Consider the following 20,025-nt stretch of genomic DNA (forward strand, 5'->3'; position numbering starts at 1 on the left):
TTATGTATGTAATTTGAAGTACATGTATTGTTTTTAGCTTCTTTATGCCTTGACAACACAGGGTGCCATAGGTTGTGTATTTTAGGAGTGGGATTGTGTATACATGTACATTGTATTTCCCTTCCATGTAAAGAGGCATATCTGCTTGAATTTATTCAATTTTGTACATGATAAAAGTAATATGTTAGACAGGGCTAACTCACAGGTGAAAAGCTGCTTAATTTTACTTTGAATCTTTTATTTGGTTTAATGTCACTGAAAGTTGAACTTGACAAACTTCAAGCAAGGTATTTCCAGCTGTGCTGTATACATGTGTGTTAATGTTAACCACTTCTCTCAAGATGTAAATGTGTGCTTGTTATAATGAATTCCACTTCATTATCATTTACATTAGTACAAGTGATGATGTGATTTTCCAAGAAGGAAAGATGTGTTGAAAGAATAACTTTTAAAAGAGGTGCAGGTTACTGATTGTCATTCAAAGGAACTAAATGTGCTTGTTACTGTCATTGTAATTGTTACTGTCTATATGACAATAAAGTCTAGATGAAATATGTGCTATGCAGTGTCAAACTTTTCTTAATGTATTGTATTTTGAACATAGTCCCATATACTTTCTGCTTCAGCATAGAAAGCATTGTCAAGTGGATAAGTTTTTGACATTTCAACATATGTGTATTCTGTTCGAGAGGGAACTCAAGACCTTTTTATTTCAGTAACTGTGCTCCTTTCAATTTCTTTCAATTTCCCGAATGAAGCAATGTGAGAGGATTGAGGTCTTACCTTTCTGCGCCAGGAGTGCCACTGTGCGACAGACATGGCGCATTACAAGACTCCATTATTATTATTATTATCATTATTATAAATTACCACCAGCCTTTCTTAAATCCTTGTCCACTGGAACATTCTAAAAATCAAAAACTTATTGAATAGCTTACTCAAACTACTGAAGAAGAAAATCTGTTTGTGTGTGTGTGTGTGTGTGTGTGTGTGTGTGTTTGTTTGTTTGATGATTTTAGTACATACATGCAGGTCGACCATTAAAGAGCCAGAACCAAGTATGTTTCTGACCTCAAGATTAAGCAGATCAGATCTAAATTTTTGCATTTCGAACATAATGAAGATAAAACACTCACACCAATACGCTGAAGAAATTGATTATGTGTCACAGTCCTATTTTTAATCAAATGAAAGAATGAAAGGCTGTTGGAAGGAACATCTGATAGTATTTTCTTTTCTTTTTTTCTTTGAGAAACAAGGAAAAGTAAAGACATGTTTCACATATGAAAACACAGAATCATCTAAATCACTGATAATTGTCATTCGTGCATGTCTAGATCACTAATTGTACCATTTCTTTTTAAAGTACTGCTCACAATAACATTACAGTCTAATCACGATTTCAAACAAAGCGAACTGAATGAAAGTGAAATTATAACTACCTCTTCCACCCAAACGAATTCTACATAACATTTGCCAAAAGAAAGTAACTTCAAACTCGAATAAAGAAAATGAAAAAGTGTTTGTGCCTTATTCAAACTAACGCACGGCTTTGAGTTGGTCTTAGAACTGAGTGAATTTTTGAGAACGGGACCACAAGTATATACTTCAGTAACGCGAGTGTTCAACTCGGCATGTAATTAAACTTTCACAGACATAAAAAAAAAAAAAAAAAAAAAATGAAGAGAAAGAAATGAGTATCTCGAGTGTGGTTGTATACATCATGCTTTCCAAAGAATATAAAAATATATGGCAATCATGAGCCCAACAGCCTCGTACACAGAATAAGCAATATTTCAGACCAACTCGTACAAGCAGTAATATTTGTGTACTTTGTATGCAAATTTATGGTGACTGTCGACTTTGGTCAATTTTGCGAGCTGACACAATACCTTGTCATCTCTTTTCACCTAGATGGTCCACTTATCACAAACCGAGAAAAAATAACAATCTGACATTTGCATCACAATCTCTTGCCCTTACATACATTGTTTTAACGCAAGATAGTACTTGAAATTAACTGAAGTGTAACAACCACAAGAACACTGGAACATAACGATTTCGAGCTGAAACTTAGCAACTCTAAACAATTCAGCAATCCTGTGCATGACAATTATAGGAGATCGCGTATGCTGATACTTTCGTTTACCGAAATACCAGATATCATTTGTGACAGTGACAACTTTATAATCATACCTTGACTTTTATCTGAAATGTATACTTCACTTTTTCCAAAACTACCCTTTCAGTTTGGAGAAGTGTGAATGCTGTAATTCCCTCAATTTCACCTGATAAGAATAGCTCAACCACCCGTCGTCCGGCAAGGAGGGGTGCTGTCAAGTTAATGTCGGGTCTGACATCATACAATGCATTATACACGGAACACCTTTCGAACGAGACATGATATGCTTACAGCTCTGCAAGGGAAGGGAATTTACACCTTCCTTGTCATAAAGATATGCCGTGTATATTATACGTATCCGATTCACATAAATGAACTAGACACCTGGCTCTGATAAGGACGCTTCTTTTCACGGGACACTAATTGCGCCGACTTACTTCAAGCCATGGGTTCGTCTTCTTTTCACCTTCTAGCATTGCTAAATCTGGACTGCAGTCTCAAAAAAGAACAACTAAATTTCAGAAATGGGATATCGTGTCCAAAATGGGATATCGAGGAGTGTATTTGAACAGTGCAAAGTCACATCACCGATAATATGTAACATAGCACAAGATCCTGAATATTTTGTTTCACATAAATTCAGCTGAATTCAGTTGACTAGCAACGAGACAACAAATGAACAAATTCAATCAAAGACAATGTTGTATTCTCCAACAACTCTGCACAGATCTTATTACGGTTTTGCAGGACCAGTTTGATTGTCGCTGATTTAAATCAAAAAGTATGTACGATTTATTCATGGAAATTTTAGTTTTGAGACAAATTTGTGTTTAAGTTTTGCTTGCAGATTTCTTTGTTTGTTTGGCTTTCTTCAACCTCCTTGCTTGGATTCCTCAGACCCTTCACCTGGCTTGAAGTAAAAACAAAACGTTTTGTCAATCTCTTTGGAGACAATTAACTAGCAAACAATGGCAACAATTTGGGCAAATGAATACAGGGACGTAAGCTGCATGGCTGAGATTTTCAACCCTTATTACAAATAGTAAAACTCAACACAAAAAAAAAAAATATTCAGCTAAAAGCACAACGAAAAGAACTGCCTTATATCCTGCTATAAATTTACGGTACACTTATTGTAGATATGAATCACGTTGAATGCGTATCACCCTACAGTTCACGTATACATTTGTGTGTCTGTAATCATGTATCGTGCTGTTGATTTCCATACCATTCAGTAATTCTTTGCAAAGTAAAGTCTTTATCAAAGCTCACTTATCTCGACTTTGCATTGTAATTTGCTTACATACCAGATGGCAAGGCCTCATACGACAAAACAAAAGTTACAAGGTATTTCCGTTTGATTCTTATTTGTCATCAAATCCATGTCAAACATGTAATATGTCCCTCAATGTTATGCGTCTGTCATTTAATTCTCGTTACGCCTACAATCTTGTGAAGAGGCTTCGTAGTATGAGTTGCTATGCAAACGTGTGTCATATTTTTTGAATGGCGGTTTCCCTACCCCAAGGTGGTCACAACAAGACTTGATCATTTGGAGGGGCGCCATTTATGAAAATGTCGCCTCCATCAGCATGCCGTGACCAATAATCTTTCTGTTTTTCGGCGACCTGCTGGTACCGTGCCAACATCCGCATCCTCGCGCGGTGCTCTAGCTCACTCATTTCCATCAGTCGCTGCATCCTTGCGACTTTGCTCTTCTCGTAGTCCAGTTGCGCTTGGATGAGCTCCATCCGTTTGGTGTGCTCCTCTTCATCTCGTAGCTGCCGCGCTTCCTCAATTTGACTCCTTATAGATATTGCGTCCACATCTACAGCAGTCAAGGGAGCAACAGGACTCGCGCGCCGGTGAGCACGGTTCTGATTGACTCCCTCGCGGGGTTTGTTGCTTTTCCGGAACGCAGAAGAAGCCGACAGACGAGACGATATGGACTCGGCGGCATCACCAACGGAAGATGATACCGAAGGAGCACGCTGTGTGGCAGTTAGAGTGACGTCACTGGCAGGCGGCGGCGTGCGAGTAGTGTGTAGTGATGACGTCCCTCCAGGAGAACGAGCGGGCGAAGAGGTCGAGGCGCCATTCCACAGAGTCATATGACTCTCCTGCTCAACGGGTCGCACCGCTTCGAGCATATCTGCCTTCATGTGAAGCCCTTCACGGTCATCTGCATAATTATGAAAAGCATAATCACGAGAATAATACTAATAATGATAATAAGTACCCTACTCACATTGCTAGTATTTTGTTTATGTCGCTAATTTAGCAGAAATCTCGATAACTGACAACTCATTGTATCATGTGGAGACATATTATATGGTTGTTAAAATCGGATGTTAGAAAGTCTTTATCAGTGCCTATCGGGCAATAGTCACGATGATGCATTTCATAACGTACTAAATGTATATCACACTACGCAATGTACATATTATTTTTTTTTTTGATATTTTTGATATTTGATATTTGAGAAAAAAGTTGCATGATATACATACATATATATATATATATATATATATATATATATATATATATACATGTATATATATATATATACATACATATATATACATGTATACATGTTTGCCAAGTTATGTGCACAATTTTTCAAACACTAGAATGTTATGTCTTTTCATTGGTCACGCAAAATAATGATTACTTCTCAATATCATTAGGGAAATTTCTTCGCCCTGCTGATTTCATTTTATTTACTTTTCTATTTTTTGGTAAAACTCTGCCTAGGGTATATAATGGACAAAATCACATCAAAGGAGAACTCCTGATGATTTTCAGACTTTTATATCTGAATAACTATAAATTGGTTAAACTGGGTTCAGAGTTTCAGAATTTATAGTGAGTGAGATGAGGACTAAGAAAGTTTTCAAAATTTATCAACAACTCACAATGAACAAGGATGGTGACTTAGCAGCTTTACCTCAAGAATACATGCGTGGGGCTCAAGGAACCAGAATGAAAGAGGAAAGAATGCATAAATTCTACACAGGTGACCTTGTTAGCCAAGCGGTATTGTAATTGAATGACATTGTTACCTTTCTGAAATATGTGAGCCTCCGACTCGTGCATGCTTATGGTGAGCCCCTATCCATGCATTCTTATGGTGAAGCTGCCATGTCATCATCTTTGTTTAGTGTCGTTTGTTATGGGTTTTTCTGAGTATTGGTTTCTCCGCTCAAGGACCATAATTACTTTCACAGATCTATTTTATGAAATAAAGTTTTGAGTTCGATGTGAAAACGTGCACGTTTTCCCTTTAACTATACAAAGAGGTCAGAGTCCTCAACCCAGACGTAACGAAATTATTGCTTACACACATCATACTTTCTGTCGTTTTAGTTGCAAATGGTTCTTTTCACACAATATGAAGTTTGTATACTCCATCTTCTTCACCATATATCTTGTGAAATGAAGTTTTGCGTTAGATCTGAAAAGGCCATTCTTCCCCCTTTCATTAGATAGAGGTCAGAGTCTTTAACCTAAATGTGACGAAATTATTCCTTACATATACAATATTTTCATTCGTTTTGGTTGTATTTTTTTTCACACGATATGACGTTTGCATATTCCATCATCTATATCTTGTGAAATGAAGTTTTGCGTTCGATGTAAAAAGATGAACGTTTCCCCTTTAACTAGAAAGAGGTCAGAGTTTTCAACCCGATTGTGACTAAATTATTCCTTACACATACAATAAAACTTATTTTTATTCGTTTTGGTTGTAGATGGTTTTTCACACGATATGACGTTTGTATATTCCATCATCTATTCCATTTATCTTGTGAAATGAAGTTTTGCCTTCGATCTGAAAAGGTAAACGTTTCTCCTTTAACTAGAAAGAGATCAGAGCTAGCCTTCAACCCAAATGTGGCAAAATTATTCCTTTTACATACAAAATTTTCATTCGTTTTGGTTGCTAAGATTTTTCACACGATAAGTTTGCAGTGATTATATTCTATCTTCTATATCACATGTGAAATGAAGTTTTGCGTTCGATCTGAAAAGGTAAACTTTTTGTGCTTCCATTTCTACACCGGTAATCAGACATCGAAATCATTGAAAATAAAACAATTCGAAACAAACTGAAACAAAGCGAAATGTGCCATGTATCTCCGACATCGTCATTACACTATAGTTCATGGCAGTATTGAGAAGAACGACGAAGGAGACAGGTCCTAATTTCGAGTTCGTCTATTGTCCTGTGCATATTTCGTTATCACTTTCAGGCACTTCTACGTTTTACAAGATTGCACGATTGGTTGACAAAGAATGCGATATTGACCATGCCATATTCCACCAATTGCCCGCATGGTTAGTGCTTGCGTGTAAACTGTTGACGCGCACTGAAATGAGGCTGGTAAAAGAATGACCCTCGTGCTCTGCCCTTTATGTCATATCCAGTATGGATGTAAAACTAAAAGGTGTATAGTCTATATCCTCTGTATAGGCGATATTGGCGTATCTTTACTGTCCGAGAGGGTCATTTTGAAGCGACTTTGAATGCCTCAACAACTGCATGCTCTCAGATGGCCTCTACACATTCTCACTTTTACGTCCGATTTTGCTCGAGTCTTTGCTAAATTTACTCTGCTTCACCACTTTAATTGGAATTGCTACCATATTTAGTTTTGATGCGCCAAAAGTTATCATAAGAGAGAACACATTTCGCAACTTTCATGGCCTCTGCCACAAAACCTGACCACAAAATGTATGACAGAGTAAATACTTATGACTAATCTAATTTCGTGAATGCAGATATTTCTTTCCACTGAAAGTACATTTCTCAATTTTCACCAGTAGTCCCCTTTGTTTTATTCTTGATAATCTTCTCCTTGGGTTAGATCTCATGTTTTCAACTAACTGCACTGCATATATCTCTATGACATCAATAAAGAATAAATTTGTCTCAACAGCAGAATTACCACCTGCAGCTTCATATTCAAGGTTTAGAGTTCATATGATTATAAGAAATATGATGTATGTATGGATACATACATGCAGCATGGTCAAATATAAACTATGGAATTTTCGTGCAAAGAGCGCTGATAAACCGATTACTGAGTACCCGATATTTGGTTCCTGTCGATCCAAGTCCCAATTCTCTCTTTTTTTTACTACCATTATCATTATTCTTGCGTTTGGCTACTGACACAAAATCACTTAAATGAGTAATAAAGACATTTTCTGGTGCAATATTCATCTTTACTTTGAGTTCCAATGATACATGCAGGTCCTATTATTAATTTACTTGACTTGCGACGCCGTTTTCTATTATACAACTTCACAAATCTAATGCAATAAGCCAGTACGGGGTTCCAGCTTGCGCATTATGATCAGAAAAAAAAGGTCATTTGTACCGAGAGACAGGTTTTTAAATTCACATAAGTCTGAGATGCAATGATTAGTCATGTAATCCTTATCAATGGTGCCTGCCAGTACACATCCACCTGACAGCAAGCCTGGTATTTGGCAATGTTAACAGAACAAGTTTGTCAATGCATTCAATACAGCTATAAATGAAATGACTGCTTCCCAAAGTGTTGATTGATCAGACGAAGCATTCCGGTCACTTGATCTACGCTGATTCATTCTTGTTTGAATACGAATTCCATAAAACGCGATGTTGGGCAAGCCGACGCATTATGTCGCTTTGAATAGAGTGAAGTTCCTATATAACTAACAGAGAAAAATGAAAGGTCATTATAATTTGTACCCATCATTTGCACATGCAGTATGAGCTATCTCCGAACTGGCTTATTGTTCAATCTAAATGTTATACGACGACTTAAAGCCGCATTCTATCAAGATGTGTGAAACGAACTGGAAGATGCATCCCTGTACAAAAACGTCAAGGGAAAAAAAACCCCGAAGGACCATGTTAAAACAATTTGTGCCAGAAAGTGGTGAATGTATTTGGATTCTTCAGTATATGTACGTTGCTCCCGAGATGTTTAAACTCCACGCATGCTTCAGTGCAGCGGTGTGACTCAAACTACTAATTGATGTCAAATCTTTAACCATAAAACTATAACAACCAATATAAGGCGTCGATTCAGTAAACGAGGCGGACGTTTTGAAAGGGCACAGATGACAACTAAGATCAAAATTACAAGGTAGGTCGTAGTATGAGATACAGAAAAAGGAACACAAGAAAAGTGTATATATATATGAAGACTGCGTGGTTTAAAATCTTTAATAAAGACGTTTCTTTATGTATCAGTATCACCCCACTAGAAAGTCAGTAAAAGAAAAAACCGTATTAACAAATCGAAGTACAAATACCATCAAGAACAATCATTAACGATAGTGTTCTTTGGGTCTTTGCCGAACGCCAGATAACTCGCAGTTAATTGGCGCGTTATCTATTACATCATTAAGGCAATTAAAAAAAAACCAATACCCCCCCCAAAAAAAAAAAACAAAACAAAACAAAACAAAACAAAACAAAACAAAACAAAAACACTCATGTCAGGAAGTGAAAATACCGACTTCATCGTAAGTGATTCTTCGAGAGTTCTATTTGTTTCTTTATTTCCTTTTCCAATTGATGACACAATCGTTTTTAAGAGAAATGCATGTATAGACAACGAATCTCCAATATCACGTCAGGAGTATCCTCTATATAGATCGAAGCAGGATCTTCCCACCTCCCTGATCGAAGGATGCAGTACCGTTTACTATACGTCGGTGAGATAGATGTCTTCCATAGGCTATATTGACTTATTCATGATTATTACAGCAAACACAATCGACTCAACTCGAAACTGGAAACCTTGTCCAAACGCCAGGAGAGTTGACAAGTGTGTTTCGTAAGGAGTCCATCAATGCTCTCAAATCATTGGAAGGCAAGCGAGTGAAATACAAGGCGGGACATTCTCATGCATGTACCACTGTAATAAGCCACGCACCCAACGTCAATGGCTCCTATGGCAACGACAACCCCCGCTTCATTATTAATACATCGCTCGCGAATGGAAAGAGCTCTTGGAAGAAAAGCTCGCTGGGGGCGATTGCCACTATCCACGCGATATCTATCACATGAGTTGGGGAAGTCCCGCATCTTCGCATACATGTATGGACAAAATATAGACCTATTTAACGACACGATAGGCTCCCTCCATGTAATGTGCGAATGTTATAGACATTATCATGCTTATATAATTATCACATCATGTCATATAACATCATAAAATCTGAAAGATATCGCAGGCAAGATAACACACTGGACCCGCCTGCCTTCTCATCAAACTCATAGCATCGCTTCAGATCTATACTATAAAGGCATGCATTTATCGTACAGATGTATACGTTCACGGTCGCTGAGAGTCAACTCTATTGATGCATCGCATTCGTGTCAAGAGACTGATTATGTACCACATCGTCGAAATTTTGGTGAACAGCCAATATCCTCTCAACCAACCGTAGCAGCGCTTTTGTGTGATACTTCTTTAAAATTGTAAGTGAGGTGTACCGGAGGTCCGTGTTTATGTTACGATCTCATCCGAGATCGGATGGGATGTCATTTAATAAAAATAGGAAGGGTGTGCGGAATCACATTTCACATAATGATATACAACCCCCCCCCCTTTTTTTTTAACTTCTTCTCTGCTCTGTGATGGAGCAGTACAAATCAGAATTAATTAAAAAGACTACCCCTTGCTTGATTTGATATCATGCCTATATAGAAAACAATTTTTACGCAGAAGTACAAGCTATAGCCTTACCATTTTCTCCCGGAGGATCTTCCGCCATCCAGGCATCGGCGACGAAACTTCCTATGAGCTCATCATCAGGCGGGTGGTTTACGTGGTAGCCGTCGGGAGGGTGGGGCTCTCGAGGGGGTCTCCTGAAAGATCCACTCGCCCTTGATGAAGAACTCGCAGCGTCATCAATAACGATTGGCTCCGTTCCCATGGGAGCGACAACCTCTTCTTCCTCATCGTCATACTCCACCTCTTCGTTATAAATGTCATCACCCTCGTCATGCTCATCCACGAAATCGCCACTCCCGATGAGCAGCGGGCGACGGGTATTCCCCACCGTCACCGGTTGGGGAACGTCGACGTCAAACCCCGCCTCCTTTGCTTCGCGACGCGCACGCCATTTCATGTTTTCCCAGCATTTTCGCAGTTGTTTTGCATTCCTTATTCTTTTGTCAACCGACTGAGTATTGAATTTCTGTGTTATTATCCGCCAAGCTCGATTCTTTTCATCCAACATATTTTGATTGACGGCCTTCTGTTCCACGATTCCGATATATTTGTTGACAAGATTTTGCAAGAGTGTTCGATCACTTGCTTCAAATTTATACCGCGGAAGCCTCTTTTGACGGGGCTGAGGTTTAAGAGTGTACCTCTGGGTCATTTTAATCATTGTCGGTGCTTCTTTGTACAGGTCCATGGGGTAAAGATTGTCTTTGCCCACTTTGGTGGCACATTCACGAGAAAGAAAACAAACAAAAGAGGAAGCTTGATTAAAACTTTCTCCGAAAATGTGTCCTTGAAGGAGCAACCACTTACGCGGGTACCTGCAATAAGCGCTCAAGCTAATACGAGTCGCGGTTTGAGACAGCCAACCTTTAATAGGACTTTCTGGTTTGGACACGCTAAAGGAAGTCAGTGTACACGGAGCGCTTTTGAGCCAGGGCACGCGATCAAAGGTTGATCGTCTCGTAGCGAGGAGTCATGCCAATGTACACGATGATACACACGCAGTTCGTGCATACACACATTGTCTGGCGCGGACAATAAGGAAAGCAGCAGCTGAAGGGCAACTACAGCCGAATGCATCTATCCAGCGGTGCGAGAGTCTTGCTCATCAGCATTGGAGTTGAGGGGGGAAGGCCACCACTGCTGTTGTGCAGGTGATTACCGCAGTTACGTACGTGTTGAGTTGAATGGGCCGAGAGCTGCAGTTGGTAATCGTGCAATGAGCTCCCTGTGTACTTGGACTCTCCTTGACAACTAGTCCATATGATATTCTGCAAAATAAGATACATAGAAATGAAAACGGCTGATTATTTTGCGGCAATACGGCATTACGATACCACCATCTGGGGTAAGGGGTCGAAACACTCGGAAATGTGGGCATTGTTACATCAGCTGATGATGTGAAATAAGGATGATACTAGTATACTCCTGAAATTATTTTTGAACACCAATTCTAATAAGTACCTGTTAAAAACAAACGCAGCACTGACATGCAGAACTACTTGAATATGATCATCATTCCCTGCTAGAACACACGAATCAATAGACGCGGTTACAGGAACTGGTGCAAAATGTTCACAGACTGCTCACTGTGACAGGAAAACCGTGGAGATATTAATACGCACTGCTTCACAGACGCACCTCCCCTTTACGCAGGACAAGCAGGTCTAGGAGAGCACGCGAAGCGAAGTCAGCTTCCCTTACAGCCCCCTTAACCAAACTACGTCACTCACTCCTTACAATCAGCAAGGATCCACGCTAAGTCCTGCCCACAAGCTGAGAGCCCTCGCGCGAGTGGATAAGAATGACCTTTGTCGTACCCTAGTACCCAGCCGTGCAGTGGGAAATTCTAATCATTTTCCGGAGCTCTTGAGTCGCTCACGGAGTGAACGCTTGATAGATTAGACATGTGTGTCGCTTCTGCGTGAGGATCCACAGTCGCGCACACATCGTTGTTGAACTACTGCCATGGTACACTCACTCGCTGCGCGTACAAGATAGGGTTTCGAGGAGGTCTGTGTGTTTGTGTGTTCAGTCACTCACTGCACACAGAGGCGCACTGGGTATCTCAACGGACGACTAGGAGTTTGCGGCGCAAAGAGCTGGAGCCGTCGTTTCAAGAGGTCATTGAGGGAGTGGCTTCGGGCTTGAAGCTTGCCAAGTGTGGCATATGTGCGAAACATGTCTGGTGTTCCCGCATAAATTAAACCGCAGCTAGAGTGGTTTTTGGGTGGAAGTCGAAAGGAAGAAACCTACAGAGAACGCTGTCGAGGCCATGAAGGTGTTACTCAAGTTTTCGCATGTATTTTCAGTGGTGTGCTTTTCTATAGCTAGCCACCTTTTCTCACATCAACAGTATGACAGCATGTATAGTTTGAATACCCATTTAAGTAGAAAATTTTCATGAAAATGCCCTGAAATGGCGGATCGATCATTATGACCTTAATGGTTCAGGATGAGCAACTTTTGGAGTTACATATCAGGACAAATGCCCAAGTTATTATCAAGTCAAAAGGGGAAAAAACATGAGATGACCAACATGAAATGAAATGAAATCCGATACAAACTATTGCAGAAATTGGGATAGATGCTTCATTGGTGAACATGTATGAAGGAGTGTACATTTCATATGTTATAATGATATACGTGCAATTAAAATCCCGATCTGTGTGTGCGTGTGCTTGTGTGTGTGTGCGTGTGCTTGTGTGTGTGTGTGTGTGTGTCTGTGTGTGTAGTGGCGGATCCAGAGGGGGGCGCAACCGACACACGCCCCCCTTATTTTTCGTTAAAAACAAAAGAAATAAAAAGAGAAACAATGAAATGAAACCCGGAAGTGACACCAGAAAATGTTAGTTGAACCCCCCCCCCCCCCTTTTTTTTAACAGAATTCCTGGATCCGCCCCTGGTGGGTGTGCGTGCGGGTGGGTGTGCGTGCGTGTGTGTGTGTGTGTGTGTGTGTGTGCCGGCCTGCGTGAAAGGAGATTAGTACATAGAGCTTTCTTGTAATTAGGTCCTATACTACACCGAAAGTTTATCAATCTCTCGATTTTGTTGAGTATATGTCCATGTCAGACATGTGTATGTCTGACCACTATAATCCGGAGCACTTGGGCACCTGCTATTGATGGGGCAATTAATCAAAATCACGTACACAACTTCTGCATGACATACACCTCAACGTGACAATCACAAAACGCCAGTAAGGCTGTACCATCAGTTGTAGTCGTGTCGACTGCAAGTTCAGTTTCACTACTGACTGAAGGGGAGGAATTCCATAATACAGCTAACAGTATTATCTGTGTCCACACACACGATTATATACTCAGTACACACACGCGCACAATTCTGATGGGTGTGTAATGTATGGGGAGTGCTTTTCCTCATCCATTTTCTGCAATTTTCTTTCCCTGGTCAGCTCGCTTTGTGAAAAGTGTTTTTGGTTAGGGCACCAAGTGATAAGCTAACCTTTCGAATTCCATATCAAACCGACATCAATTATTTGTGTGTATGTGTGTGTGTGTGTGTGTGTGTGTGTGTGTGTGTGTGTGTGTGTGTGTGTAAAACGGCTGTAAAGAGTGATAATGATCAAAACACTGCATTGAAATATCAAATCAACAGTGAAAACTACAAGAATAAGTTCGTCTGCGTACCCGTAGCATGTGATTCAGTCCGAGGCACAGAGGAAATTCATCTTCTTTGGAATACTACAACCACTGCATGATGCAATCAGTATAGTTAAGTTTGGTGCGATCCCATGAGAAAAAAAAAATGCCCAGTTATAATATCAGATCTACACCGTACTCTAGATGCATGGTCACTATACACCTATCAGTTTAGATTATCATAAGTATCATTTTCATGTTATTTCTATGCATCAGTAGGCCTACATGGAGAAGGAGGTAGAGGGAGTGCACAAGAGCGGGACAGCGAAAATATACAATGTCCAACATGTCTTTTGTATAGTGGATATCAAGTGGAATCCCTTCGCTCTTCTATTGGATGGACCTGGGCCCTCTTTTACGAAGAGTTGTATTAGTGGGGTGGCTTAGTGACAAATATACTGATAATCGTGACACGCCGGACAAAAGTGTCATTTTTTCCTCAGACATTTGTATATATATGAGGATCAAAATTAGGGGGTGCTCCAAGAAATCCGCCAACAGAAAAAATGAGAAAATACCCTTAATTTGTACATAACAATAATGTCTGAATTTATAGACTATACACAGGGCGTTCGCCAGGTTTCTGTACAATGCAATGCAATGTACATGGTTGCTAGTCTCAAAATTCAGACCCTCAATACGACATATTATGTGCATGTTTACAATAATACACCGTTTTTACTGGTTTTCCTATAGCAACAGGTGGTTTAGTCTGTGTTGCAGACCTGAGGGAGGTGTGTTGGAACAGTCCAGTTTTCTTAAGCACCTTTTCATTAAATGATTTGATATTATTTCTGGTAAAGGATTTTTTTAGTACTGTCTACCTCCTGTAGAGAAATGGCGAAGAGTGAAGTGTGACTCTGGCTCAGATACTTTAAATCTTGGGCAATGACTGAACCAGGTGTAGGACGTATGTCACAGCTCATTTTTTCTCCCAGTACCACTACTTTACCAGTAGAAGAGCTGCATATTCCATTGAGAACTGAAGGTTTTGGGTATTGCCCTACATATTTCCAAACAAATTTAACCCGTTTCCTCCAAGATTGTGTGAATTCCATATTAGCGCAGGGATTACCGGTTCCCGCAAGCAATTTCTATAGTCCGCACTTCCCCTCTCTATATGTTTCTTATTTCTTATGGGGGTTATTCAAATGTTCAAAAAGGGTAAAAGTTTGTTTTCACAGATGAAGTTGAATTTAGACAATTTGAATATCTTTAAATATATATTTATATTTGTAATTTCACTCATAAAGACTTAAAGCGGTTTGAATATTTTTGGTGTGATAGCTATGTATAGACATGTTATTCAAAAGTAAAAGCAATGTTTGATTGGTTCACATTATCCAAAGGGGGTGGGATGTAGTTGGCTTGTGAACAAAGTCTATGGGGAAGTTTACAAAGTTGATAAAAATAAAACAAAATCGGCATAGAGCAGAATCTAAATCACAATATAATATGACAAAATTCCCGACCCCAAAGGCGGTTGATTCTATGATGCTTTGTGTCAAAGTACAATGTACATTCCACCCAAAATACATGTGATTGATAGGAGGAAAAAGTATGGTACATTAAAGAGAACAATAGTTCAACTAACCCCTAATAGTCCAGCAGCATATATGATTGTTAAGTTTTATCGCCTTGTCAATTGAAGATGATGTTACATAATGACAATTATCAAAGTCAGCTAGATCTACTTGTATATATCAAGAAACCAAAAAGAAGGGCTGGGATGGGGTGGGGAGAGAATAATGAAGTAAGTTATCGGTATCCGTAGTTTTGGTTTTCAGTATATTCATTTTAATTTCCTTAATTCCCGTTAGGTCACCATGGATTGGAAAGTTTGTGTACTAGTACTCTGCCAGGAACAAACACAAGAAAAACTTAAAGGTCCTATGTATACTTTTGGGAGAGTGACTTGAAAAATTTTTTCAGGATATCACATTTGATGCATAATATGTGTAGGTCTGGGGGCATTTCATGAAGCATTTTGTCCGACGAGTTGTCAGACAAATTTGCTCTCTGCCAATCAGATGCAAGGATTTCTGTAGCTTGTAACAGTTTGTCAGAAAAATATCCGACCAAACTGCTTCATGAAATGCCCCCCTGTTGTATCACAAGACATCCTACCATACAGTTTTTGCAATCAAAGCAAACATATAAGGAGATATCAGTATTTTTCTCATTAAAGTATAAATTTCGGACGGTTTAGTCTGGAAACATTTTATTATAAAAATATTGTACACATTTTGTGTTATTAACAATACTTAACATTGATGTTTATACAGATTCATTTTTTTTTAACAGAGGTTCTTTATATCCGTAACTCACACTTAAGAATAATATTATTTTCAAGCACTAATTCTGGGTTTTTGCCTTTAATTGTCCACAAAAAGGAGGACTCAATGCATAAAAGGTGTATGCTTTGTTTTTGGAAAAATGTTGAGGAGATCAGGAAAATTACGTATATTGATGTAGATTTTGGACCTGAAGGAGCAGTTGAAGCATTTTTACGAAACAATGCCTTGTGGCATCGTTCTTATCATCAAAAATTAATAATGAATAACTCAAATGAAAATTTGAGGGGGGAAGAAAAGACGAACATAATGACATGAGACAGCTTCGTAAAGATTAAACGCTAAAATAGACAATGCAGCCTCTTTTCTTAGTTCATACTTATCCAGAGTGTGTGCTTTCTTTCCAGTACCGGTATTATTATTCAGATAGGTTAGGGGAATCCATTTGAATTGAGTGATACATCATTTTAAAACTTAGAGTCTGCTCTTTCAGAAGCTGTCCTTCAAGGACAAGTCCACCTTCATGCGCACGTGGATTGAGTGAATACAACAATATTAGTAGGACACATCACAGAAAGCTTGGAAAAATCGTACAATCCGTTCAAAAGTTATGATTTTTTAAAATGTCTGCACAGTCGCGGCTGGATGAAAAGACTACCACAGTGTATGATGTCACATGCGCACATTGTAAGGAAAATAAAAAGAGAATTTCACAAAACCATACTTTTTTAGTAAAGTTCACATTTCTTTGACTTGCTACTGACGTATGTTAAGGGTAATATTATTCCCCCTGCCTTCTGAAAGAGAAGTCGAGTATCCTTTTGTAAGTGAAAACATGTTGAATTTTCTTTATTCATTCTTTATATCGTTGTACACATGTGACGTTACAAGGTACAGTAGTCTTCTCATCCAGCCTCGACTGAGCAGAAACTTCAAAAATTCATAACTTTAGAACGGATTGTCCAATTTTCCTTAAAACTCTCTTTGATGTGTTCTACTATTGTTGCTGCATTCACTCAACCCACATGCTATGAAGGTGAAAAATCTTTGTCTGGCGACTTTTTGTTGATCAATTATACCAACCCTGATGGAAATCTCTTCAAATTCATGGACGTTCTAAAGTCTCCTTTAAGTTTAACCAAAATCTATATATGTAGTTGCCATGGCAACGTACCACTGAACACTAATCAAAAGTATTTCAAACCTCTATACATCCCGTCGATCAGTTGTACCTATTCAAATGGAATCTCTTCCAAATTGAAAAATAGCCTCCTATATAGTATAACTAACTTCAACTAAAAATCCTAGTTTTGGGTTGCCATGGCAACATACAAATCAACAATTATATTTGACCCCTGCTTTATACTCTTGGTACCTTCTATATAACGTTCATATCAAATTTTGTGAAAATTGAATCTTCCTACCTGGAGAAATAAACAAAAACATGATTTTTAGAAAAAGTTCATTGACCTTTGACCTTTGACCTTTGGAAAATTCACTCCAAATTCAATCAAAATATTTTACTTGTTCTCAATATTCTTCCTGCCAAGTTTTATCCAGATTGGATATTCCTGACCTGAGAAATAGCCAAAAAACCTATTTCACAAATAAAGGTCATTGACCTTTGACCTCTGACCTCCTTCCCAGCATCAATATTTTTGGAGCACCCTATTTTTTGAGAAGGTACATCATGAAGTACCTTTGGTGAAAAAATCATGCTTTTGTCCGCCGTGTCACGATAATTTCACTAAGCTACCCCACTATATCGGTTATGATTATAGTAGTTTTTATGGCAAGTCTATGGCAGCCTGTGTGGTAAGGAAATTTATAATCAATTGTATCTCTTGATAAAACGGGGCCATACAGTATGAAAGTGAAGCCTAAATCGTTGAACACCCTCCATTTTTTTAATAAAACTCTTATTGTAGGCCTATGTTGGAAAACATAATTGTAATAAGTTCGTGTGACTTACTGTTTATGATTTTTAGATGAATAAATATAATTAAATGACATACCCTTTGATAATTGATTAAATTTTGGTCCTTATAACGCTCTCTTCAATATAATCTACCCCTCGCGTCTAAAAACAAAGGGTGCACATAACGGAAATTAATTCTTTGGGAATATTTGCCGTGAAATATTGTTCAAGATTTTCATCAGATTGCCCTCCCCCCCCCCCCCCCAAAAAAAAAGAAATAAATAAATGAAAATAAAAATGAATAAATAAATAAAAGCATTCATTCTTTATGGTAAAAGCATATCGGCGTACTACATGATGACAGGTAAATGCTTTGAAAGTGACTTCAAGTTTTGTCGGTAGTTCGATACACATAAGGCAAATTGCATCGAATTCTTGTATTTATCAACATCTATTCATCCTCATGATTCGAATCCATTGAAGACCTCAGTGGCGGACCCGGTGGGGGGGGGGGGGGGGGGGCACCGGGAGTGCGCCCCCTCCGTATTAAGTTGTTAAAACAAAAGACATGAAAAGAAACAAATGAGATGAAACCCGGAAGTAGCCTCAGAAATATTGTTTGTGCCGCCCCCCCCCCCTTTTTTTTTTTAACGGAATTTCTGGATCCGCCCCTAGACCTGTATGTTGTCCCGATACTTCACCTATTTCCTGTACGGTACAACTGTGTGAACAATACTGCGGTGATCGAGCACAATAGGGAAGACGGGCTTCAGACAAGGTGCGTATACCTGCTTAGTATCATGAATGACCTTCGTGACAGAAGTAGGATGTGCAGAAGATTAAATACATTAGGGAAGTAGTCTCCTCTCAGCATAAAGACGTATACATAAAAAGAAAAGGATGAGGGCATTTGTGTGTGTGTGTGTGTGTGTGTGTGTGTGTGTGTGTGTGTCTTCTCCAAAACAAGTTTTCCCTGATGATAACAGATGATAATTATATACTACGAGACTTCCATGATCTATGTGCCCCGCGCCATATTTTCATAAAAGCATATGGCAGAGCCGTGTGTAGGCCTTGCATGCACAAGGTTCAACAGCAAAAATCAATCAAGTTTCGTCTATTTATCGTAAAAGAAAAAAAATAGAAATTGATGCGGCGGAAAAAAACAAACAATGCGAGCGGGGACACGATATATATATATATATATATATATATATATATATATATATATATATATATACATTTGGGAATTACGGGGCAGTAGAAGCTTAAACGAGGAACATATTTAATACCTTAAAACTCGGGACTTGTGTGTCGATGCAAGTCAGCTTAATGCATAAGGAGTTCGTCTGTCCCTCTTTTAATCTGCGTACGCATATGTACTTCTTTTCTCTTTATCTTGCAAATATCAAAGGTTTATATTTCCATAAATCCACTCAAACTTCCGGGCAGGCAGACTATGTGTTGTTGTTTTTTAATCACTTAAATATGTAATTGAATTGCTTTTGCTAATTCTATACCAAAACAAATACGATTTCTCTAAAGTTCGAAGACAGCGTGCCTGGCCTCCGAATGAGTATCTGAAAGGAATTAACCATCGCAAACTATATCTATAGTTTGGCATTGCTTATTTTTTTTTTCTCTCAAAGAGACACCCCACCCCCTACACACACACACATACACACATACAAACAAACACTCAATTTGATCTCTGTACGGTAAACTGACAAGAACCCGAAAGTCGATGGCACTCGATGTGGTAAGAAGTCTACTGCCCTCTATACTTCTTGAATCGTCTCCTCTCTCCCTCTCTCTCTCTTCCATTACCGTGTAGCTCTAGGCCTTATGTTATTGTTTCTATTGGTTCCTATTCGTTCTTGAATATCTGTATAAAAACCATTGTTTCCGGGATGCACGAACATTTTATTCTATACTTGTCAGCAGATTCACAAGCACGATAGCAACACAGACACACATGTGCGCTCATAGGCGTTATCAGTATATACAACACACACATACATACACAAACATCGTTTTTATCAATGTAATCCCAAGATCTACACACGTTATGAAAGTTGTGAATTTTTCAATGATTTGCAGAAAATTAGTGATTATCTTTGATTCTTTAGCAAGACACACCGCATCACTGTTTCTCTGATAATCAGCTCGCTGTAAGGGCATAGTTTATAAACATATAAACACGAATACATGAATATATAAATGTATAAAGATATAAAATGAATATATTTATATCTTGTAAATATACAAATATATAGATATATAACTATATACT

At 38.7% G+C, this 20,025-nt stretch overlaps 1 protein-coding gene across 1 annotated transcript; it reads right to left on the minus strand.

Moving 5' to 3' along the window:
* Nucleotides 1-3,236: 3,236 nt before the first annotated feature.
* Nucleotides 3,237-10,963, minus strand: LOC139745043 (uncharacterized). The gene is made up of 2 exons (XM_071655462.1): nt 9,874-10,963; nt 3,237-4,304 (listed from the first exon to the last, which is right to left on the minus strand). Exons 1-2 carry the CDS (start codon nt 10,547-10,549, stop codon nt 3,655-3,657), a joined length of 1,326 nt encoding a protein of 441 aa, XP_071511563.1. The 5' UTR covers nt 10,550-10,963; the 3' UTR covers nt 3,237-3,654.
* Nucleotides 10,964-20,025: the final 9,062 nt, after the last annotated feature.

The sequence above is a fragment of the Diadema antillarum genome, unplaced genomic scaffold (genome assembly GCF_040938485.1).
Source record: "Diadema antillarum isolate AM-2024a unplaced genomic scaffold, OU_Dant_1.0 scf00000036, whole genome shotgun sequence".
NCBI classification, from domain to species: domain Eukaryota; kingdom Metazoa; phylum Echinodermata; class Echinoidea; order Diadematoida; family Diadematidae; genus Diadema; species Diadema antillarum.

Bases quoted from the DNA above. Each gene is read 5' to 3' on its own strand.
- LOC139745043 (XM_071655462.1), bottom strand. From the start codon at position 10,549: ATGGACCTGTACAAAGAAGCACCGACAATGATTAAAATGACCCAGAGG. The intron at 4,305-9,873 runs GTAAGGCTATAG...ATAATTATGCAG, and splicing joins AGATCCTCCGGGAGAAAATG to ATGACCGTGAAGGGCTTCAC.